The 25583-nt window shown below is 42.4% G+C and overlaps 1 protein-coding gene across 4 annotated transcripts in view; it reads right to left on the bottom strand.

The window, feature by feature from the left end:
* Positions 1 to 6463: 6463 nt before the first annotated feature.
* Positions 6464 to 25583, bottom strand: part of ZMYND12 (zinc finger MYND-type containing 12) — a 27549-nt gene continuing 8429 nt past the window's right edge. For 2 of the 4 annotated variants that reach the window (XM_033226840.1, XM_033226841.1), the window contains exons 4-8: positions 17558 to 17727; positions 13803 to 13925; positions 12655 to 12766; positions 10540 to 10685; positions 7746 to 8274 (exon numbers count right to left, since the gene is read on the bottom strand). In XM_033226840.1, coding sequence (XP_033082731.1) covers positions 8152 to 8274; positions 10540 to 10685; positions 12655 to 12766; positions 13803 to 13925; positions 17558 to 17727 — 674 coding nt within the window. In that variant the 3' untranslated portion in view covers positions 7746 to 8151. Of the gene's footprint in view, positions 7138 to 7745; positions 8275 to 10539; positions 10686 to 12654; positions 12767 to 13802; positions 13926 to 17557; positions 17728 to 25583 lie in introns of those variants that run through there. The other 2 variants (XR_004440902.1, XM_033226839.1) reach the window with 2 other exon arrangements.

Here is a 25583-nt window from a genome sequence, read left to right as displayed (position 1 = left end):
AACAGAATGCTTTGTTTGCTTTTGTCCCCAAAATTCTGTGCCTTTTGATGGTTCTTGTAAAGTAAGAATCACATGCTGAATCTACATTTTATTATTTTCATATCATAAAATGAGGAAAAGGCTTCACAGAAGAAACTTCGCCCTATTCACTTGCACACCAGCTGCATTCTGAAAAACTATAATTTTCCTTTCAAACGCAGAGTGCCGTCTGAATTGTAATACTGCCAGCTCTCAACTGTCAAGATGATGGAGGAAAATACTAATGCAGATGGCGTGAGCTTGTCACGGGCCTGCTCAGCACGCTCTCCTGGGCTGACATTTGAATTAAGATTCAAATAGCAAGTGAGAGCTGAAAGCTGTTTCAAATGGCTGTGTGGTGCAGTGAGGGGTCTCCGGGGATTGAAAGAATCTGTGTACTCACCAGAAGAACTCTGACAGGTCAGGCAGGGCCCTCAGGACTTGTGTTTGCCTGACATTTCAAGAGGCTTCCTGGGAGAAGCAGTGATAAGACCCTGGAGGACTAACTTACGGTCTAAACAAGGCCCAAGACCCTTGAATTGAGGCTGTTCCCAGCTTCTGAGGGTCAGGAGGTCCAAACTGAGGTCAGAACATCAAAGGGATAGTGCCTGACGGCTGCAGCAAAGGATGATTTGGGGTATGACATTATGTACCATTCATATTGTCCTTGAACCAAAACTGGGGAATGTGGCCTATGTTTCTTTCTTCTCTTACATGAAAATCGTCAAACTACACAAAAGTGGAGAGAATAGTAAACTCCCCAGAAAAGGGCAATTCCATTTGCCTTTACCACATATAATAAGATTAGCAATAATCCCTTGATACCATCTAATTCCCAGTCCATATTCAAATTCCCCCATTGTCTCACAGAGAACTGCATTTAGCTCCATGGTAGACCAGCAATATTTGGTGGGAAAGGAAGTACTCTGGGAAGGTTGCTGATGGCTTCCCTACCCTCTTGACGGTGGCCTTGGCAGAAACCATGCTGCAGGGGCACAGGTGGAGCGATATTCAGGCTGGCTGCAGATGCCTTCCCAAGTTGTGGGATCTTGGGATTTCCTCTCCTCAAAGAATAAGCCTGTGACACTTCCCCTTCTACTTCCCAGAGTCACATGGTCTCCCTCTGGGACTCTCCCAGCTTCATGCTGCTGGCACCCACCTGTCTATCACGCTGGTACCCGCTGCTTTTCCTGCAGCTGTTGCTTTCACTAATAGCACTTCTTAAATCTGGGGAGAGGCTTCTCTCAAAAATGATCACTCTTCCACCAGCCTTACGCCTACTGTGCTCTCGGTGAATCACAGCTCTTTAGAGCTCCCCAAGGGCCTAAGCATCTTCTTTTGTTAGAAAATTCTGGCTGAAATTCTCATGAGATGGGTCAGGGAACCTTGGAGTGGCAGCACTTGTGCCACATCGAAAGGCAGTCCTCTGACTAAAGAGAAGTGGCAGCTGAGCACACTGCCTGTCCAGGGATTTTCTTCTGCTCTAAAGGACATGATTAAGACAATTGGTCTGTACTGTATTGCCTGATAGTATCATATCAATGCCAATTTCCTCATTTTGGTGATTGTTCCAGTAAGAATATGTAAGAACGTGTCCTTGTTTTTAGAAAATACACATTAAATATCAAGGGATAGAGGGACATCATGTCTGCAATTTGCTTGCAAATGGCTCAGAAAATAATGGGTTTCTAGAGATAGAAAATAAAGCAAATGTGGTAAGACGTTAACATTTGGGAGATCTGGGTGAAAGGTATTATAGGAAATCTTTGAATGAGTAGTCTGAATAAGTCTGAAATTACATAAGCCTCGTGCTGGGTTCACCTCTTCTCCATTAAATGTTGTTTCCTCCAGTGTTTCTTAGGCTTTCTTCTATTCCTTAGCTGCGGGTTTCATCCCTACATGATCTCCATTTCCTTGGTATTAATTACCATGCACATGATACTTTCAAATTTATCTCTGAACCCAGGCTTCTTTTGTTTGTGTGTTTGTTTTGTTTTTTTGAGACAGAGTCTCACTCTGTTGCCCAGGCTGGAGTGCAGTGGCATAATCTCGGCTCACTGCAGCCTCTACCTCTAAGGTTCAAGCAATTCTCCTGCCTCAGCCTCCCGGGTAGTTGGGACTACAGGCGCATACCACCACGCCCAGCTCATTTTTTTGTATTTATAGTAGAGTCTGGGTTTCACCATGTTGGCCATGGTGGTCTCGAACTCCTGACCTCAGGTGATCTACCTGCCTCCGACTCCCATAGTGTGGAACTACAGGTGTGAGCCACTGTGCTCGGCCCAGGCTTCTTTTCTTAATGTCAGATGGCATATCCAGTTGCCCACCCTTCATCTCTCTTCGAATGTCTGATAAGCGTCTCAAATTCACCATGTTTAAAGCTGAATTCATGTTTTTATCTTTCCCCAACAAACCTGCCCCTCTTTCAGGGCCTCCTCTATTGAGTGCACAATGCCAACCACTTGCTCAAACCACACACACACAAAATAAAACAAAACTACAGTGGTCATTTTTGGCTGCTGCTTTCCTCAACCCTTACCTTCAACTTGGTTTCCTGTGGTAAAACTTGACCTTTAAACCATGAACCACCTTTTTTCACTGAAAACTTTTCTTTTTCTTTTTTTCCATGTTCATTAAGATGTTCTGGGGGATACACAATCCTGAAAAAGCTCTGCATGGGAAAACGCTTGTAATATACAATCCTGGTTTTACATCCTGCTCCCAATAGTAACCTTCTTCATGTGCTTTTAAAAAGTGCGTATTGAAATATTAGCTATTAAAAGTGTGTTTGTGTATGTATGTACATAATATAAAATATTTATCTCTATCACATTGCACTGATATTGATGAATATTAGCAAAGACATATGTTTTCTGTTTGGCAAAATGACTGCATGGTTCTGTCATCCAAATAATGCTTCACCATCTTTTCTGAAGCATTTTCTTTGCCAAATGTTTGCTTTGTATGACCTATTGTGTTCGAGAAATGTCGTACTTCACAGAGTCATCGTGAGAACAGGGACACCTCTTTGTACAATGTGTATCTGTAATGGGACATGGCAAGGCCTCTGGTGGTAGAGCAGTTTGGTTCCAATCTTGGTCATCTGAGGCCCTGTGGCACAGCAGAAAGCCATGGAGTGCAGTGATAAAATGCTATATAGTGAGAGCGTAGAGCAGCAACTCAGTGAATTTTTGTTAAATAAAGATTCATAGATGATATGATATATTTGTAACAGTGCATATGTGCTTGCTAGTGGAAAATTTTAATCAGGCCTTTCAGAGATGATCCTTCAGCTCCACCCTTGTGAATTCTGCTGAGGACGCTTAGGAAAGATGTGATCACCAGGTGGGAAGATAAGAGACACTCTATAGGGAACCCACGGCATCACCAGAAATCCTGGCTCGTTTCAACCTACTTACACTCTTTGGGGTCAAGTAAACCACTTTTTTTTTTTTTTTTTTTGAGACGGGAGTCTCGCTCTGTTGCCCAGGCTGGAGTGCAGTGGTGCAATCTTGGCTCACTGCAAGCTCCACCTCCCGGGTTCACACCGTTCTCCTGCCTCAGCCTCCCGAGTAGCTGGGACTACAGGCGCCCACCATCATGCCTGGCTAATTTTTTTGTATTTTTAGTAGAGATGGGGTTTCGCCGTGTTAGCCAGGATGGCTTGATCTCCTGACCTCATGATCGACCCGCCTTGGCCTCCCAAAGTGCTGGGATTACAGGCGTGAGCCACTGCGTCCGGCCAAGTAAACCACATTTTGTAGAGCTGTTCAGAACTGAGATTATTTCCTGCATCAATAAATCATATATAAAAATGAAATACATTTTCATTGAAGAGTAAAAAAAAAATTAGGGCAAAATAAGAACACTTTCAAATTAATAAAAGAAAGAAAATCTGAGAATTTGCCATCTTTAGGCCCTCACTATAGGAAATACTAAAATATTTATCAGTAATGTGAGCCAAGATGGAAGATGTGAAAAGAAGGAATACGACGACTTTACAAAATAATTATGACATGAGTTTAAGATATATTTGAAGTAAATAATAAGAAGGTATAAGTTGGGGATGTAGTTAAAAGATTCTAAAGACCTTCTATTGTCAGGGATGAGGGTTTCCCAAATAACTTTAAATTTTGATAAGTAAGAAACAAATGCTTGGATTTCTGGGGCAATCACTAAAAGAACAGAAACACGGAATATAAACTACGAACTTGCAGAGTGGCAGAAATGGAAAGAGAAAAAATATGTAATCAATCCAAAAGAAAGAAAAGGAAAAAATAGAACATGCAGAACAAATAGAAGGCATCAAATAAGATCACAGATTTAAACTCCAATAACTTTTAAAAAACTCACATCATTTAGTGTGTAAACAAAATGTAAATGGACTAAATGATTCTTTAAGAATGACAGATATAAAAACATCTTAATCGTATTATTTTTACAAGAGATGCATCACAAACATTAAGAGCTGGGCACAGTGGTGCCTGCTCCAATTCCACTACCCAGGGGGCTGGGGCAGAAGGATCTCTTGACCCCAGGAGTTCAAATCCAGCCTGCATAACATAGTGAGAACACCTCTAAGGATACAGATTGTTTGGAAGTAAAAGACTGTGTGAAGAAATATCAAGAGTTTCAGTCAAGGTGTAGTCAGGAACACAGAAACTTCTCTAGGCATTTTGAATAAAGAAATTTATTTAATACAGAGAATAAGAGGCATACACAATCTTTGAAGTAGCTGGGTGATCAAGATTAGGGGCAAAGGGCACAAGCTGCTTTCACAGGAAATCTGCATCCAGGAAAACAACAGTGGATGATTCACAGGAAGGTAAATGGTTGCTCCTTATGCAGCTTCCAAATTTTGAGCAGTTGATCCTCATTGACAGAATTTTATCCAGAATCATAAAAGGAGAGGGATACTGAGAACTATAGCTCTAAGCTTCCCCTTAGAAGCAGAGGTAAATAATGAAGGGAATGCTAATGATAACAAGCTGATAACAAGCAATCCAGCCCCAAAGGAAGTGAATGCAGCTATATTAATATGAGATCAAAATTAAGGCCCAAAACATTACTAGAGATAAAGAGACTCACACTTCATAATACAAAAATTTCAATTCACTAGGAAAATATAATATTTAAATGTGTACACACCTAATAACAAAGCCTCAAAAAATATAAAGCAAAAACAGGCCAGGGGCGGTGGCTCACGCTGTAATCCCAACCCTTTGGGAGGCTGAGGCAGGTGGATCACGAGGTCAGGAGTTCAAGACCAGCCTGGCCAAGAAGGTCTCTGCTAAAAATGCAAAAATTAGCCAGGCATGATGGCACATGCCTGTAATCCCAGCTACTTGGGAGGCTGAGGCAGGAGAATAGCTTGAACCCAGGTGGCAGAGGTTGCAGTGAGCCAAGATCGCGCCACTCCAGTCCAGCCTGGGCGATAGAGTGAGCCTCCGTCTCAAAACAATATATATATATATTTATTATATATATGTATAATAGAATATATGTCTATTATATATGCATTTACAATATATGTATTTACATAAAATATATATACACACATATATATAAAGCAAAAACTAACAGGACTACAAGGAGAAATAGATAAATCCACAATGTTGGTGGATAGATTTTATACCTTTCTTAGAAATGAACAAAAAGTCAGCAAAAATATGCAAGAATTGAAAATATGAGCAAACTTGACTTAAGGGGCACTGCTCCCAATAACTTCATTATTTTCTAGCACACACAGAACACTTAAATATTGACCACATTCTATAAAGAACATTTCTAAAAATCAAAATTATATACAGTATGTTATAGAACCTCAATAAAGCTAGAAATCAACAGCAAAGAAGTTGTTTTAGAACTCCTATTTTAGAAATTAAGAATCATATTTCTAAATGACTCATGAGTCATAAAAAATAAGAAATATTTAGAAAAATAAAATACTGCATTTTAAAAATATATGGGATCAGCTAAAGCAGTATATAGAGTAAAATTTATAGCCTTAAATGCATGTGTTAGAAAAGAAGAAAAACTGAAAATTAAATTACTAAGCATGAAAAAAAAAAAGCAGAAAATTATGGCCTACAGCCAAGAAGTAAATCAGTCTATAGAAATAATAAATTGGCCAGGCGCAGTGGCTCACACCTGTAATCCCAGCACTTTGGGAGGCCGAGGCAGGCAGATCACGAGGTCAGGAAATTGAGACCATCCTGGCTAACATGGTGAAACCCCATCTCCACTAAAAAAATACAAAAAATTAGCTGGGCAAGGTGGCGGGCACTTGTAGTCCCAGCTACTCGGGAGGCTGAGGCAGAAGAATGGTGTGAACCCAGGAGGTGGAGCTTGCAGTGAGTGGAGATCGCGCCCCTGCACTCCAGCCTAGGTGACACAGCGAGACTCCATCTCAAAAAAATAATAATAAATAAAATTTTTAAAAAAGAAACAATAAATTTAAACAATAACTTTATAAATTTATTCAATGCAGAAAGGTTAATGAACAGGAATTCAGGGAGAATAGATAAGACAGGAGTGAGAAGGCAGAAAGAGGCCAAGGAATAAAGAATAGAGTGAAAGTCTAATAAAATTGACTTTTTAGAATGTTTTTAGAATAGGTAAGTTCTAATTTTTCTTTTAAATTGTCTGCTGAAGAGTTGTTGATCCTCCTCCTTACCCCTCCAGTCTTCATTAAGAGTCTATTTGAAAGAGCTGACTCATATTTGGGGTTATGCGTTAAGAGCTAAGAAGAAGGGGCTCTGTCCTTAAAGAGAAGAATAAAGTGCTACACAATGTTGACTGGAGAATGAGAATTCATCTGAGGCTGAAAATTAGATCAAGAGATGGCTGAAAGACAAGTAAGCCCCTGGGACTTCATAGCCATCTAGGAGAAGCATAAGAATGCCCAGAAGTATGGAAGGGTGGGGGGCGGGGTTCCAGCTGATTTTACCTGACGGGACAGGGTGACCCATCTGACTTATTTTTATTATATGTGTCTGAGTGAATTAATTTACAGTGAGGAACATAAAACTCTCTGACAGGTTCTTGACCTGCATATCTTCTCCCTGGGTGCAGATCTACTCATGTAACAAAATGCTGCTTGGCAAGTCTGGAAAGGAACTAAGGGAGAAAAAAAGGATATGCTAAATTACCAGAGTCATCAAGATGGGACGAGCTGATACAGCTGTGGCCACATCTGGGCCACTTTACAACAGTAATGGATGAGGCTATGGGGAGATCAAGGTCACAAGGCAATGATGTGAGAGGGCTGGAATTTGAGCTCAGGCGTGTCTGAGTCCTGCGCTCACCCTCGGTCCTCTGCATCACAGGGGATCTTTCAGAGTGCCTCTCCCCTAGACTGTACAGATGGCCCATGCCTGCTTCCAATTATTGTCTGAGATAAGAAAGATACCACCCTGGAATGACGTCTCAGTCAATTCATACTGAAGCTCCTTGACAGGCCCAGGGGCCTCCTCTGGCACAGAAAGACCTTATGTCTAACTTATGCCCGCATTTTGCTATTTGCTTTCTATGTGTCTCATGTCCTTTTTGTTCATCTATCCCACCTTCTTTTCTTTAACTGGCTATTTCCTAGCACACCATTGTAATCCCTTTGTTGATTTTTAACTATTTTTAGAGTCATTTTCTTAGTGATTGCTCTAGGAATTATAATGGGTACTTTATCACAATCTACCTCAGATTAACACTAAATTAATTCCAGCATAGAATTAAGAATAGAGAAACTTTGCTCCAATATAGCTTTATTCCCTACCCCCTCCTTTACCCCTCCTTTAGCAAAAGTGTATGAAACATGCATCATTGGGAGACTTCTGGGAAAATGACAAACTATTTGTAGTTTAATTACAAATACCGTATTAGTGATCTGACTACATATTAGTCACACAAAGTCATGATAAATCAAGTACAAAGGTCATGACAAACACAGTTTTTACTGATTTCTGTGCCTAAAGCTTTATATTCCCACAATATGCTGTGTAAGAAAAAAATAACAGCTATGTGTGCAATCCCAGGGGAAGAAGGTGGAAACTTCAGCCATCTACAGTACCTCAAAGCAGTTGTGCAGGGCTGGAATATATTAGACGTTCCATAGCCCCTGGAATAACCCTTGATGCACTAAGTAATGGGACGGTCTTCAGTTGAAATGAGACTTAATAACTCTTGAATGGCGCTTTGCTCATGGACATCAAGCTGTTGTTCTTTGGCTAGACTGAGGGCCCTCATGCCATATTCCTGTGCCTGAAATAGAATTGTAGTGACAAAAGGAAATCATCACAGGAAAGCATAACACTGGGAAGCCCCATCTGTGCTCAACTCCAGAAACATGAGAGAGAACTCATCACCTTTTCACACCACCCACTGAGCTCTTGTTGATAAACCTGTAAACACACTGGGCCCTTACAGCTAGCCACATGTGCACTGGGCAGGGCAGCAGGGCACCAGCAAAAAATCCCACCTGACTTGACAAACGAAGCACAAACTAAGTATACCTTCTCAACAAAGTGAGATCTTTGTAGGACTTTAATCAGGCCCTAGAGGCCATCACTGGAAGGCATAGAGGTGACAGGTGCCACAAGTAAATTACCACCCTGGGGTGGTCCTGGGGGCCATGTGGCCCAGAGTTTTGACTTGGTAAGAAGCTCCTCTTCCTTCCTCCTTCCCTCCCTCCCTCCCTCCCTCCTTTCCTATAAATAGTTATTGAATGGTTGCTATGTTCCAGGTCCTGTGAGTATAGGCAGAAATTCCTATTCTCATGGAACTTACAGTGTACTAGAGACAGACAATAAAGAAGACAATTAGGTAAAACACGATAGTCTCTTAAGTAGGGATAAATACTAAGGAAAAAAATAAAGCATGAAAGGGGATAGGAAGCATTAGAGGTAGCAGTGGGGGTTGCAGTTTTAGACAGGGAGAGCAGGGAACGCTTCACTGAAAACAGCTGAGTCAAGTGATGGCCTGAAGGAAGTGAGGTGCCAGTCTTGATGGATAGATAGATGTGTGCCTTTTATCTAAGGCCTCTTGTAGATCTAACACACCGTGGGGTAATGACTTCCTTGAGTATACAGTGGAAAACTGGACATTGCACTGTAGAAAAGAGGTTTTGTCCAATGTAAATTTGAAAGTTCAGTGGAAATATTTTCCTATTCCTCACCCATTCCTACTCCTATCCCAGAGAGGGTTAGTGCCTTTCCTCTGTGCTCCTACAGTGCTCTGGGCTTCACTCTCACACTCTATTATAACCTGTGAGCTCCTCCAGGCCTGCTATACTGCAGGTGCTTAGAAAAGCTGAAGAAACAAAAGAAGACAGGGAGGAGGGAGGAAAGGAGTCTTAAATTTTCCCATGTCACCCACACAAAAAGGCCTCCCTCCAACCAGCCTCCTCTCTCTCCCCTGCCTACTGCTTTTTCTTTTTTTTTTTTTTTTTTTTTTTTTTTTTTTTGAGACAGGATCCTGCTCTGTCACCCAGGCTGGACTGCAGTGGCACAAGCACGGCTCACTGCAGCCTCAATCTCCTGGGCTCAAGTAATCCTCTCATCTCAGCTTCCCAGGTAGCTGTGCATACCTCTATGCCCGGCTGATTTTTTTTTTTTTTTTTTTTTAATTTTTAGTAGAGAGTGGGTCTCACTATGTTGCCCAGGCTGGTCTTGAACTCCTGGACATAAGCAATCACCCTAGCTAGGCCTCCAGAAGTACTGGGATTACAGGCATGAGACACTGTCCCTGGCCTAGTTTTCTTTATAGCAGTTTCTACTATCTGAAATTATATTAGACATACATATGTTTATTTCCACTCCTCCAAAAAACACCAGTGCCATGGAGATAAGAAACGTATGGATCACCACTGTATCCCCAGTCCCTAGAATAGTGCTTTGCAAATGGTAGGTTTTCAATAAATGTTTGAATGAATGAGAGAATCAACCAATAAATCAATAAACCTGAGATACGCCACTTATTGTCTGTAAGACATTGGGCAAAGAATTGACCCTCTCAGTGCCTCAGTTTCCTTGTTTGTAAAGTAGAGATAATAAAATACCTACCTTATCAATGTTGGTGTAAGCATTAAGTATGATAATTAAGTAAAGGGTTTAGGCCAACAACTACTATGTAAAAGTACTCAAAAACAGTTACTTTTTGAATCATTTCATAGCAATGCATTTCTGCCTGAATCCCCGCAGCAACCGGGAACTCAGTAATGAGTGGAGTTAGAGCTGCTACTTCATCCCTCCAAGCCTCCCCAGAGCCCTCCTGCCCTGCAGGCTTCCCAGCACTGCCCCAGACTCTCTTTTTCTATGCAAGCCTGGGAACCCTCGGGGGAAGAAGACAATCCAGCTTCCATTATGCAGGCTGGACTCAACACAGGAGAAACGTGAGCATCTGAACGTCCTCAGAGTGAGGGCTTGCCCTGAGGGCAAAAGCTACTGGAATTGGGCAAAACACAAATGAGTTCAACTAGACAAATTTCTACCTTCGTTTTAGACGTGTTGCTTTTTTAGGGAAACTTGCCTTTGAAGAATTCATCATCAGGTAGTAAAGCATGACCAGGATCTTCAGAACAAAGATAGTTTTTTGAGGGGCTTTGTCAGATGTAGATTCTCGAATGTTCAAGATTGAAGTCAGGATGCGAATGGCTTCTGCTTCTTGGGCTTCATCTGCATTGGAAGGGGAAGAAAGAAAAAACAGGCTCTTGGCAACTGAGTCTGCCCTCATCAAAAGCACTCAGCTGTTAAAGGGCCTGGTCTGCTGAAGCCTTCCCAAGGGCACTGGTGGAAATAGCACCAATTACAGCAAGTTTTTTACCTGGAGGACTCCCTCCACGTGTGTGGAAGCAGGAGTTTCAGTCCACTTTCCAGCTTTGCTTAGCATGTCATCATCAGAGTAGCCTAAAAATATGCTCACTCCCACAGGTGCCAAAGTTGCTAAGGTTTCTCTCTTTCGGAGTCCTGAACTCTAGATCTCTTGGGCTTGCAAACACAGAGAATTTGTCACAGGCAGATTCCTTGGGTCCAATTCAGCTTCCACTCTATAGCTGAGAGGAAAGAACTGGGGGAAGGGACTTCTTGCAGCTGTAGCAGCTTAACTCTTCTCGTCTAGGCCAAAGATGCATAAGCAACAACCTTCATGCTTCCCTCTGAGAGTCTTTTTACTATTTTCCCCAGTAGTTTTTGGTCCTACTTTAGTCATCATTTACTGAGAAGTTACTACATGCACTTAAAAGCACTTATACATGTACTAAGCTTAGAGAAAAAGATGAAAAGGATATACACCATCATGTTAAGGTTGGCTATCTTTGGATATCTATGATTTCCAAGTTTTCAGCTGTAACATGAACTATTTACATAATTAGAGAAAATTCAATAGTTATTAATTTTTTAAACTTTAACTCAAAACCTCTCCTCCAAAGAGTCTTCCTTCTTCAACACCACCCAGCTGTCCTCACCTCTTCATTCTGGGACTCATCTTGTAATATAATTTGTACTCACAGGAATGTTCTTTTGTTACTGCCTATAGATTCTATATCACCAACTGCACTGTATGTCTTTTTTGAGCAGAAACTGGATCTTCTGTGTCTTTTCATTGTCTCTGACGGCATGATGCTGTATGGTACTATTCAACACTCAGCCCTTTGCTGCGCTGGGGAATACAGTTTAATCCAGTTGGGCCCTGCCACTGAACAGCTCACTGTTCAGTAGAGCATGAACCTAAGGCACCAGAAGAAATCAGCAATGCAACTTCTGTGTAGAGTCTACTTTGGCTTACGTGTCCTGGAGCAAGAGTCCCCAACCCCCAGGCCATGGACCAGTACTGTTTTGTGGCCTGTTAGGAATCGGACTGCGCAGCAGGAGGTGAGCAGGGGTGGTGGGGGTGAGCAAAGCTTCATCTGTATTTACAGCCACTCCCCATTGCTTGCATTACTACCTGAGCTCCACCTCTTGTCAGTTCAGCGGCAGCATCAGATTCTCTCAGGAGCGTGAACCCTATTGTGAACTGTGCATGCAAAGAATCTAGGTCGTGCACTCCTTATGATAATCTAATGCCTGATGATTTGTCACTGTCACCCATTACTCCCAGATGAGACCATCTAGTTGTAGGAAAACAAGCTCAGGGCTCCCACTGATTCTACATTATGATGCAAGGTATAATTATTTTATTATATATTACAATACATTAATAATAATAAAAACATAGTGCATAATAAATGTAATGCACTTGAATTCTCCTGAAACCATTCCTCCCCTACCCCCTAGTCCATGGAAAACTTGTCTTCCATGAAACGGGTCTCTGGTGCCAGAAAGATTGGGACTGCTGCCCTGGAGGGATAACATAAGAAATGGACGCTCTGCAAAAGTCACAGGGGGTTTTGATGGGGTCTTTTTTTCCTCTAAATCTGTCCTTTAGTAACCCCCCAATGGCTATGTGTGATGATAGGGATCTGAATTCTTCCCAACACTGGTAAAATCTCTTTGATCCCCGTGTCTCAGTTTTCTCCATCAGCAACATGGGGAAGGTGGCAATGGTGTGCTTCATGACAGGGACAGCTGCTTTCCCTCTTAGGGACAAGGTCTGTGTACTGGGTGAGATGAAGTCACTGCTCTGCCTTCAGGGAAAACTGCCACTTACCCAAGCCAGTGTCATTCTCAAATAGTTTGCCCAGTAAATCCACTTGTTGGGTGTGAGCCTGTGAGAGGACTTGATAGTGATTGTTCAAATATGCATGCCAGATCTCAGAGACCTGTTGGGAAAAGAGAAGGTAATACGAAAAGCAGGCCAGATCTCAGCCTTCGGACCAGGTAGGTGAGGAGAATAGTGCATTTGGCCCAGCTTCTGGACAACTGGAGGTTCTCTCTCTTACTGTACCTGGAGGCAGAGGGAGCCCCAGGAGCCCAAACAGGCCTGACCAAGGTAAGTGTGACAAGTGATGCAAAGGGCCTGTGGCAGCTCATCTTGGGGTAGCCCTAGTGGAGTCTTATAACAGTGGTTATCTTTTGTGCAGCACATACAACACGAAACCTTCACATCCTCATAACATCCCGATGTAATATTCTTATTATTCCCATTTTACATGTAAATAAACTGAGGCTCAGAGAAGTTCAGATCACACATGATTTCTGGTAAGAGCTGTTAAGTGGCATAGCCAGAATTTAATCCCTGGTCTATCTGATTCTAAAGCTTTTAAGCTACAGCAAAATACCTCTTTCTCAGAAGCAGGTCTAAAATATGAATCAATAATCAGCAGAAAGTTTGTATTACACATTCATTGCACAAATGATTGCCTGCTAAGTGAGGTGTTACTATATGGATACAAATGACATTTTAATATATTGGAAACAGTCTGAAATCTTTTCTATGTAAATATGGAAATTTCTCATGTTCTTGGATCCCTTGACAGGATCTTGTAGCAATAGATTTCCCTTGGAAACCTCTTCTTCTCTATTGCACACTTCAGTATACCCATATTAGCTTGCTGCTATGGGTATGACACAGCATACAACAGTCTATTTGAAGGGGTTTGGCTCTTACTGACCTATCCTTCATTATTCATTAATCACCCTATGGATGTTAAGGGTTAGTCTATTTTGGTAGTGGGGACACGGGAAGAAAGAAAACGGAGTATATCATGTATCAGGCTATATAATCTTGGGCAAGCCACTTCATCTCTCTGTGCCTCTCTTTCTCATGAATGGTATGTTTTTTGTGAATAGTCTAATATAAGTTGTAAGACACCAAGCCTAAGAGTGAAGGCTCAACTCCCACATTCCCCAGCTCACCTTGGTGTACAATGTGTCTGCCAGGTCCAACTTTTTAAGGTCATAGAATATATTAGCCAGGTGGAAGTAGCCTCCTGAAGTCCTAATGTCCTCTGTTCCAAATGCACAACTGGCAAAATAAATCTATAGCAGGAGGAAGAAGGAGAGTGCTTGAGTTCTTTTTGTAAATCATATATCTGATAAAGGACTTGTATCTAGAATATATATAAAAAACTGTTACAACATTCCAATTTAAAAGTGGGCAAAAGATCTGAATTGACATTTCTCCAAAAAGATATTCAGATGAAAAATAAGCACATGAATAGATGCTAACATAGTTAGTAATTAGGTAAATGCAAAACAAAGCCATAATGAGATATCACTGCATCTAGGATGGCTAGAATCAAATGCAGAAAATAAAAAGTGTTGGGAAGGATATGGAGAAAATGAAACCCTCACACATTGCCAGTGGGAATGTAAAAGGGTGCAGCCTCTGTGGAAACAGTTTGGTAGTTCCTAAAAAAATTAAACATAGAGTTACTACATGACCCAGCAATTCCTCTTCTAAGTACCTACCCAAGGGAAATGGAAACGAATGTCCACACAAAGACTTGTACATAAATGTTTATATCAGCATTATTTAAAATACACAAAACATAGAAACAACCAAAATATCCATCAGCTGATGAATGGACAGACAAACTGTGGTATATTTAGGAATGGAATGCTAATCAGCAATAAGAGAAATGAACTATTGATACATGCAACGACATGGATGAATCTCAAAATAATCATGCTAGGTGAGAGAGGTCAGAGGCAAAGGACCACACGATTCTGTCTGTTCGAACTGTCCTGAGAAGGCAAATCTGTAGAAACAAGAAGCGGTTGCCTGGGGCTGGAGCAGGAATGGGAAATGACTGCAAATGGATACATGGGATCTCTTTGGGGTAATGGAAATGTTCTGAAACTTGATTGTGCTGATGGTTGCACTACTCTGTAAATTTGCTAAAAATAATTTAATTGTTCATGTAAAATGGGTGAATTTTATGGTATATATCAATAAAGGTGTGTGTGTGTGTGTGTGTGTGTGTGTAAAAAGCTAGGCTACGGAATCTGAGCTTGTGCTAATTCTTCTTTTTTTTTTTTTTTTTCAAGACAGAGTCTCCCTCTGTCGCCCAGGTTGGAGTGCAGTGGTGTGATCTTGGCTCGCTGCAACCTTGCCTCCCAGGTTCAAGCGATTCTTCTGCCTCAGCCTCCCAAGCAACTGGGACTACAGGCACACACCACCTCAGCCTCCCGAGCAGCTGGGACTACAGGCACACACCACCACACCTGGCTAATTTTTGTTTTTTTGTTTTTTTTTTGGAGACTGAGTGCAATCCCGGCTCACTGCAACTTTTGCCTCCCAGGTTCAAGCAATTCTTCTGCCTCAGCCTCCCAAGTAGCTGGAATTACAGGCACATGCCTCCACACCCAGCGAATTTTATATATTTAGCAGAGATGGGGTTTCACCATGTCAGTCAGGCTGATCTCAAACTCCCGACCTCTGGTGATCTGCGCACCTCGGCCTCCCAAAGTGCTGGGATTACAGGCGTGAGCCACTGCACCCAGCCAATTTTTGTATTTTTTACAGAGATGGGGTTTCACCATATTGGCCAGGCTGGTCTCGAACTCCTGACCTCATGATCTGCCTGCCTTGGCCTCCCAAAGTGGTAGGATTACAGGCATGAGCCACCACACCCAGCCTACTAATTCTTAACTGTGTGGCCTAGCTCAGGACAGAATGTGCCTCTGCTTAATTTGTTGGAGTATGTAGAGTATAGAGAGGAAACACAAAGAATTGTATTAGTCAGGGGCCCAGGTGGAACTAGATGGCACCCTCAATAAGATTGCCTGAAGACAGTTTAGTGGAATTATTATTTGACATGTAGAAGGGTTAAGAAACCAACCAGGGCTAGGGAAAAGCCCTACAAGTAAAACCAACAAGGCCTAGTGAAACACCAGGGACTACCAACAGCAAGAAACTATTACCATCCCTACACCTGAAACAGCAAGGGGAAGAAACAAGGGCCCAGCAAGAGCTAGAACTATGGAAGATGGCTGCCTGACAGGAGCTGTGGCCACAGGGGAACACTGTTCCTGCCAGATCGGGGTGGGGCAGAGAGGCAGCAGGGAGAATCAGTACCCCAGCCTTTTTCTCCTCCTACTCTCCACTTCCCTGCTATGCCTTCCATTCTCCAAACCCAACCAAAGCCAGAGAGCAATGGAGTCCACAGGTTGCGTAGTCCATAGAGGTCAGGCTCTCAGGGCATAGAGTAGGGCAGAGAATGGATATGGGGTAGTGGAATTTAAAGAATAACCAGAGTAAAATTTGATTTATGGGCATTGTACAGGCAGGCAACCAGAGGAAGGGCTGCTTGGTGCAGAGGTCAAAAGAGAGGTTGAAGAGACAACCAACCTGCATGGAGACTGCAGTCTGACCCTACGCTAACTCAGATTTCACACCCAGGAACTCTTTTCTCTGGTAATATTTTCCAATACTGAAATCCTAATAGAAACCCCTTAAATTTTGAAAGAACAATTTAGTTATCACCCTCAACATCCCATCTAACCTCTGTACAGAGTTTTTTTTTTTTTTTGAGATGGAGTCTCGCTCTGTTGCCCAGGCTAGAGTGCAGTGGCCAGATCTCAGCTCACTGCAAGCTCCGCCTCCCAGGTTTACGCCATTCTCCTGCCTCAGCCTCCCGAGTAGCTGGGACTACAGACGCCCGCCACCTCGCCCTGCTAGTTTTTTGTATTTTTTAGTAGAGATGGGGTTTCACCATGTTAGCCAGGATGGTCTTGATCTCCTGACCTTGTGATCCGCCCGTCTCGGCCTCCCACAGTGCTGGGATTACAGGCTTGAGCCACCGCGCCCGGCTGCTCTGTACAGAGTTTTATAATTGATAAGTGCTTTCTTATACATCTAGCTCTTTTAAATTTAATAACCAACACTCTGAAGTAGAGATATTACTGTTATTCTTTAAAACAATAGCCAAAGTACTGTATATTTATTGTCCTATTATTAATCTTTGCAATGACGCAATGAGGCAGAGACTATTTTATTATTCCTGTCTTGCAGGTGATGAAAGAGGTTAAACAAATTTTCCAAGACTACATGGCTAGTGGAACAACAGATCTGTGACTGGAAGCAAAGACTTTCTTTTTTGAGACAAAGTCTTGCTCTATTGCCAGGCTGGAGTGCAGTGGTGCGATCTCTGCTCACTGCAACCTCCACCTCCTGGGTCCAAGCGATTCCCCTGCCTCAGCATCCTGAGTAGCTGGAACTACAGGCACGCACTACCATGCCTGGCTAATTTTTTGTAATTTAATAGGGACGGGGTTTCACCATGTTGGCCAGGATGGTTTCGATCTCCTGACCTCATGATCTGCCCACCTTGGCTTCCCAAAGTGCTGGGATTACAGGCATGAGCCACCGCGCCCGGCCAGCAAAGCCCTTCTCTTAACGAGTATGCTGTTTTGCCTCCCTTTACTCTTCAGGGCAACTGAAACTTCAGGAATATGTGACCTGGCCAAGGTTGAATAGCTAGGAAGTAGAAATGCTTGATCTCAGGTCATTAGAATTGTGTTATGGCGAACATCCCACTGAATAATCAGTTGTAAATAGAAAGTTTTAGAGAAATGCACAGTTTAAAAAAAAAACAGATTTTGGAAAGATACAGGTGTTATAATTTAGATTTTGGAAATATCCAGGTGTTATATCTTAGCTTGTTTACATCATTGGCCAGATGATAACGGGCTTCTTCATAGTTTTTCTTAGCTATATAGAGAAGTCCCAGGTTCCGATGCAGTAAAGAGTGGGTGGCATTACTACAGTCAGTTGATTTGAGGACTGTCCACTGGGCTTGGAATAGATATTCTTCAGCCTGAATGATTCGGCCCAGACCTGCCCAAAAGCAGAAAAGAAGGTTATAATTCATATCCGGGTCAAAGAACACGAGAGGAAATATGAGTCATTACCCATTCACTCATGTACTCATTGACTCAAGTATTTATTGACACACAAAAACTCACACAGGAATGTTCATAGCAGCTTATTTGGAAGAGTCAAAAAAAAAACCAGAAACAATGTAAATGTCCATCAGCTGATGACTGGATGAACAAAAGGAGGTATCTCCATCTCCATCTCCATATCCATGAGCGGAATATTAGTCACAAGAAGGAATGAAGTAGTGATGCCTGCTATAATGTGGATGAACTTTGAAAACACTACACTAAGTGAAAGAAACCAGACACCAAAGGCCACATATTATATGATTCCATTTATATGAAATGTCCAGAACAGGCAAATCTATAGAGACGGAAAGTAGACTAGTGGTGGCCAGGCAACCACAGGGGGTCCAATGCAAGGGAGGCACTAAGAGGGAGTAACTGCTGACAATTACAGGCTTTCTTTCAGGGGTGATGAAAATGTTGTGGAATTAGATCATGGTGACTGTTGCACAACCTACAGAATGTGCTAAAACCACTGGATTGTCTATTTACTTATTTATGTATTTATTTATTGACAGTCTCACTTTGTTGCCCAGACCGGAGTGTAGGGGCACGATCTCGGCTCACTACAACCTCTGCCTCTAGGCTTCAAGTGATTCTTAAGCCTCAGCCTCCCAAGTAGCTGGGACTGCAGGCATGCGCCACCACGCCGGGCTAATTTTTGTATTTTTAGTAGAGACAGGGTTTCACCATGTTTGCCAGGCTGGTCTCAAACCCCTGACATCAGGTGATCCACCCGCCTTGACCTCCCAAAGTGCTGGGAACATAGGCGTGAGACACTGCGTCTGGCCTGAATTATTCTTTAAAAGAGTGAATTTTATGATATGTGAATTATATCTCAATTGTGAAATATATATATGCAAAAGTAATACCCTTTATGTGCCAGGCCTTGTGTTGAGTGATGGGGATTCAACATGCAACATGAAAACAAATATATTTACAATATAGTATAACTGCAGTAGAAACACAAGCTTTGGAAGTGTCAGAGGATAGGAAATGTTTAATTCTACAGATGAGATGAGAGTGACACTGAAGCAGAGTCTGAGCTGGGTTTTGAGGATGAATAGAAGTTTTCCAGGTAGGTAAGGCAGGGAGAGCATCCCAGGCAGAAGTAACAGCATGTGCAATGTTGCAGAAATATGAAATAATATGTTATGTTCATAGAACTATACACAGTCATAGCTGCAGGGATTTGGTTCCAGAACTCCCATCAGATACCTCAATATAAGGATGCTCAAGGCTCTAATATAAAGTAGTGCAGTATTTGCATACAACCTATGCACATCATTCCTCATACTTTAAATCATCTCTAAATTACTTATAATACCTAACACAATGTAAATGCTATGTAAATAGTTGTTCTACTATATCATTTGTCTTTTTTAAGTTTAAATTTTTTCTTTTTTTGTTTATAAGCCCACAAGTAACATCATGTATTGTTTTTATTTGTATCATTTTTAATCATTGTGTTATTTTAAAAAATATTTTTGATCCATGGTTGCTTGAATGGGCAGATGCAGAAACTGCAAATATGGAGGGCCAACTGTATTGGCCTGTGATGCCGGAGCACAAATTGTGAAGGACAGAGTGGCAGAAAATGAGGCTACGGTGGTAGGCAGGGGGCAAGTCATGGAGGGCTTAGTGAGTTATGCCAAGGAACTTGATGCATGTGGATAAAAACTAGAGGATTTTCAAAAAGGGCGAGAGAATCGGATTTAAATTTAGAAAGCTCCTCTGGAACCAACGTGGAGGAGGGATCAGAAGGGAGGAATAAAGGTAGAAGATTCACTGGAAGATGTCTGAAACAGTTTGGACAAGCACACTTAAGAGCCTGAAACAAGACAGTGAACTACTTAAGTAGGAGGCAATCCAAAAGAGACAGGAAGTAGAATGGACAACACACGGTTACTAAGTAATGTGGAAGGTAAAAGAAAGGAAAGCCACCTTTATTGCTAATATTCAGAAACTCTTGACACTTAAAGCTTTTTATTACCTATCATCTTTACACATACAGAGGCCTGCCTACCTGCTTGGCTCCTAGGGAAATGTGTCGGAACTGAATAGACAGCCACTACGTCAGCGTGCTGCAGGGCAGGAGGTGTGCTCTGGGGGTGAAGCATTGGTGTAACAGCTGCTGCAGCAGAAACCACACCAATGAAGGGTCAGGAGATAAGGACACGAACCCCTCATAAGTCAATCCTCTTCTCCTCTGTGTCCTTCCTGTCAGACCTAGTTCATATGTAAGCATGCTTTTATTCTAGTTGTAACCCTACATCACTGAATAAAAGGAAAAGAGATGAAGAGCAAGCAGTCTACAAGGAGAAGCAAGTAACTTTGCCTGATGGAAGGTCAAAGGGCAAACTAAAATGGGAAACTACTAGATTAGGAGCACGAGGCCTAGTCCCTGATCCTGGCTCATGTGAACATGGCTAGTCACATCTTCCCTCCAGGCTTTGTCTATAAAATATGAGGTTTAGACTGAAGTCCTCTCAAATTTGAAGAAGCAAATGACTCTTAACTAAGATTGTTTAGATGGGGAAAAGAGTACAGGGCATTGACAGATATTGGAAATTTAAAATTTTCAACATCCAGTTCTCACTCAAGGAGGCAATGCCAAAGAAGGAAGACTCCAAGGCCCAGCTGAACCAGCACCTAAACAAGCATCAGTCCTAAAGGAAAAGGCCTACTTGGGAGAATAAACTGTGAGGCTAGAGAGAGAGAGAAAGGTGAGAAGAATGGGCTGCTACTAGCCCATGAGATGACAGTCAGAACTAAGCTTGTGACCAGTGAGTGTGTAAGTTCAGGCCTGCCTCTTATGGACAATGCCTGCCTGGAGAGGCATGGGGTGAAGTGGAGGTAGTGAAGACATAAAGGAAGCGATACTATCCCTTAGGGTGATTTTAATAGTTCACGGAATTGAGAAAGGACAGCCACTTACAGACCAGTGGTACTTGTCTGAAGGGTGAGGCAACAGGCTTACACTGGGTTAATGGCAGATCTGGGACATATTATGGGGGAAGATTTTGCAGGACTTGGTGATGAAAGTGAAGGAATGCAGCATACAGCAGTCACAGCTGAGTCAAAGGTTGTGGCTGTGAGGTGCCCAGGGGAAGAAAAGGGAATCTGCATTTATTGAAGACCTGTTATTTGCCCGACATTGTGCTAGTCCCTTTGCATCTGTGGTCTAAGTCTGCCAACAGCCCTGTGAAATAATTATCAGATGAGGAATTCGAAGAGGAGGCAACTTCATGCATTCATTCAACCAACCATATATTCACCTAATTAATTGATTATCACAATGTGAGACGCTCAATGCACACTGAGACATTATCCCTGATTCCAAGAAGCTTAAAATCAAGTGAAGTAGGCATACAATAAATAGAAAAAACACGAGTGCTGTGAAGTAAATGAACGGAACACAGTAACCAAAATCCTAGCTCACTGCAGCCTCCACCTCCTGGGCTCAAGCAATCCTCCCACCTCAGCCTCCCAAATAGCTGGGACTACTACAAGTGCATGCCATCATGCCCACCTTTTTTTTTTTTTTTTTTTTTAGAGATGAGGTCTTGCTACGTTGCCCAGGCTGATCTTGAATGCCTGGGCTCCAGAGATCCTCCCATTTTGACCTCCCGGAGTGCTGAAATTACAGGTGTGAGTCACCACACCTGGCCAGTTTAAGCAGACACCTGAAGGATGATCAAAAGCCAGCCATGTATGAGAAAGGAAAGAGCATCCCAGGCAGAAGGAGCCATGTATGTGAAAGCTCTGAGTGAGGAAGAGCTTGGTGCCTACAATCACCCAGCCAGTAAAGAAAGAGTTGACATTTGAACTCAGGCTCTCCTGCTTCCAAAGCGCTGATAACAGTGGGGGAAGATGAGTAGGTGGCTCCTCCTTGAAGTGTTACTGAAAATGTCATTTCTAGTTGATTAAAATTTCAAAGTTTTACTAAAAAGAAAAAATAAAGCTGAATATCTGTTATCTGTCCACTCCAGTCTGAAGGAATCTCTAAGATGGGAAAGAAACATGTACACAGGAAAGTGATTTCTTTAGACTTCCAAAAAGGTTAGCAAGGTTTCAAATCAACGGCTGTGGAGTTACAGTGAAATCTTCCATTCAGACAGCACTTTCCAGACTTCAAAGCACTTTCATGGTCATTACACTTGAACTCATTTCGTCCTTAAAATAATCCTGTGAAGAGAACTCAGATTCAACACGTACTTACACAGTGCTCACTAGGTTTCAGGTACTGTGAAATTATTTTTTTAGTACCTTCTCTGTGCTAAGCTCTGGGCTGAGCATGAAGACATCTGTGTTGAGTAAGAATAGACACAGATCCAGTTCTCCCTGAGCTTACAGTCTACTGGAGCAGGGAGACAATTAAATAATCTCATCAATGAATACAATTATTAATGGAGTAAGTGCTTAGAAGAAAAGAGTAGGTCTTTAAATGAATACATTAAAAAAGAGACCCAGCTGGATGCAGTGGGTCACGCCTGTAATGCCAGCACTTTGGGAGGCTGAGGTGGGTGGATCATTTGAAGTCAGGAGTTCAAGACCAGCCTGGGCAACATAGTGAAACCCTATCTCTACTAAAAATACAAAAAATAGCTGGGCGTGGTGGCGTGTGCCTGTAGTCCCAGCTACTCGGGAGGCTGAGGTGGGAGAATCACTTGCCCCTGGGAGGCAGAGGTTACAGTGAGCAAAAGTCAGGCCATTGTACTCCAGCCTGTACAACAGATTGGGACTCTGTCTAAAAGGAAAAAAAAATAAAGAGGGAGACCCAACATTGTCTGGAGCTCTGGGAAAGCTTCTAGACAAGGCAGTAGTCACCCTTGAGCTGAAACCTGAAAGATGACGAGGAGTTAATTCGGTGAAGGGAAGAGGAGGAGAAGCAGAGAGTGGCTACAGAAAAGCCTTTCCGAACAAAGAAATCATCGTGCTTCTGAGGAACTGAGAGAAGGCCAGTCAGCGTAACCGGAAGGGAGAGAGAAAAGAATCCAAGAGAGACAAGGTGATAGAACTGAGGTGGGAGAACCTGCTACGGGCTAGATCAAGCACAGCCTCATGGGTTGCTTTAGAAATGTGATCTTTATTCAGAGGAGTGATGGGTCACATTTCTGTATGCAAACCAGATTGGAGGGAGGCCAGAGAAGATGTGGGGACACCAGTTAGTAGGCAGTGGTCTAGATGAGAGATGATGAGACTTGGGCTAGGGTGAGTTTTCCAGAATCCCATAGCTAGCCAGTGTCAGAGATAAACAGATCCTGGGCTGTATTTTCTTGTCCAGTGCTTTTCGCATTAGTTTGGAGAAAAGACAGTCTGGAATGGGGTGTCAGACCTGAGCAGGGTGAACAGGGCATTCCTGCAGGCAAACAGCCTGCAGTATCGGGGGTTGGAACCCCCACAAGTGAGAAGGGATCCACACAGCAGAGGCAGCCTGGAATGGGGAGTCAGAGCCCATGGAGAGGGAGAAGGTATCTGTAAGGTGGAAAGGATGGAGTTAGAGAGCAGGGATTTGTTCATATAGGGGAACTGATTAACATATAAATAAACTAATGAAAGTGAAAGCTGTCAGCAAAGGGAGTTGCAATTATGGAATGGGAGTAAATCAGATTGAACCCTGTGGTGCTGTATTAGATCTGGATCAAACAGTATAGACTAGTGGTCATATAGATATTGATGTAGATATACAGATATAGGCTGGACACGGTGGCTCACATCTGTAATCCCGGCACTTTGGGAAGCTGAGGCAGGTGGATCACTTGAGGCCAGGAGTTCAAGATCAGCCTGGCCAACATGACGAAACCCCGTCTCTACTACAAATACAAAAATTAGCCAGGTGTGGTGGTGTGCACCTGTAGTCCCAGCTACTCGGGAGGCTGAGGCAGAAGAATTGCTTGAACCAGTGAGGGGGAGGCTGCAGTGAGCTCAGATTGTGCCACTGCACTCTAGCCTGGGTGACAGAGTGAGACTCGGTCCCCCCCCCAAAAAAAGATATATACATATAGAAATAAATACAGATGTAATGTGTATATACATACACCCATTATTATATTTAAACTTACTCCCTAACTCCACTGAGAAGGCCTGGGAGCAGTAACACCCCAAAGGCATGAGTACATCTAGTGCACAGCTTTTGGCTTCTGAATTTCACTTTCCACTGAAAGAAATCAGGGCTCTTTAGAGGTATGTTCCAGAAAGCAGCAAAGTGAGCAAAGAACAAAAGGGGTTGTATCTAGGAGATGCAGAAGCCAGCTTGAGTGGGAGCTGTCACTGGTCAAATCAGGGACGGTTTGAGCATCAAATTAATGATAGTAATGGATTTAAGCCCACTGAATAAAGAGGCAATACTGATATAACTAAATAAATACATTGAAAATTTGATGAGGAATGGAATATTTATATAGTTTCAAAGGACCTCTCCATGAGATGAAAATTAAAGTTATTAATTACAGAAGGGGGAAAGAGTAACATCACAGGGAGGAAGCCTGGCAGACACCATCCTAATAACGTAATTAAAATGAACATCATCAGTAATGAAAAAAAAATGAAAACATGCCAATTTATAGAACAGATACTGTTTTTGCCAAAAATCCATAACCTGAGTCCCATCTTTAGGAAATATCAGACAAACCCAAACTGAGAAATGTTTTATACAATTGGCCTGTAACCTTTAAAAGTGTCAAGGTCGTAAAAGTCAATAAAAGGTTAAGAAACTATTCCAGAGTTTTGCTGCCAACACATGGCAACAAAATGAAAAGTGTGATCCTGAACTGTATCCTTTTGCTATAAAGATGTTATTGGGAAAATCTGAGAAACTTGCATGGGGTCTTCTTGGATGACAGGGTCCCCTTGTGTGGTTCCCACAAAGACATTTTCCTTCCTAGCCACAATACAATCTATCTCATTTACTAAGGGGACACTGAAGTATTCTAACAATAGGGAACCAGGAAGGCAACTTACTCTCAGAGAGCTCAGGGGATAAAAGTTCTTTACATTGTACTTAATTTTAACAGTTTTACTTTTAAAAAAGTATTTTCTTAAATGGTGGCTATTAAAACGTATGAAGCATTTTTTAAATGGTAGCTATTAAAATATATGAAGTCGTAGCACAGTGCCTAAACCACTGCAGATGCTCAAGAATATCAATTCCTCTCAAAATGCCAGTTTTCCTTTTGTAGTAGCCACCACGTACGGTGCCTGCTAAGTCTGCTTCATACTCTCAGAATTGCCTCTCCCATCTTTAGGGGTAGGTTCCTGTATTTCTGAACTATGTGACTCTGATCCCAGGGAACAAAGGTGGATCCCACACTCAAGTTATGTCAACAAAATTCTGTCTTCTACGAATTTGTAATTGGAAATCAGAAGCTAATTAGTTTCTACTGCCTACCTCAAACCAAGAAAACATGTAAATTGAAAAACTCCATCTGACATTTTGGGGTAGCTGTCTTCTACAGTGAGCATAGAGTAGACAAATCTGGTCTGCAGAGAGGGAAAAGAGCGAAGCAGACACCCGGAGAGAAGTAGAGACAGGAGACAAGGCCCAAGAGAGAGAACGAAAGACACCAGCCTTGATTCCTTACAGCATTCCAATTCTATCCTTCACGAAGCCTCAGCTCCCATAGGATACTACAGTTCCCTCACAAAGTTCCTCCTTTTTGTGCAGGCCAGCTTGAGTGGATTTCTGCCAGTTGTAGACAAAAGTCTGTGACATCTCCTTCCCTATCTTGTGCTAAACTTTACAGAAAC

Source organism: Trachypithecus francoisi, unplaced genomic scaffold, assembly GCF_009764315.1.
Source record: "Trachypithecus francoisi isolate TF-2019V2 unplaced genomic scaffold, Tfra_2.0 Lachesis_group12, whole genome shotgun sequence".
Classification (NCBI taxonomy): domain Eukaryota; kingdom Metazoa; phylum Chordata; class Mammalia; order Primates; family Cercopithecidae; genus Trachypithecus; species Trachypithecus francoisi.
The sequence above is the reverse complement of the archived record's forward strand: the minus strand, read 5'-3'. Positions and strand labels throughout refer to the sequence as shown.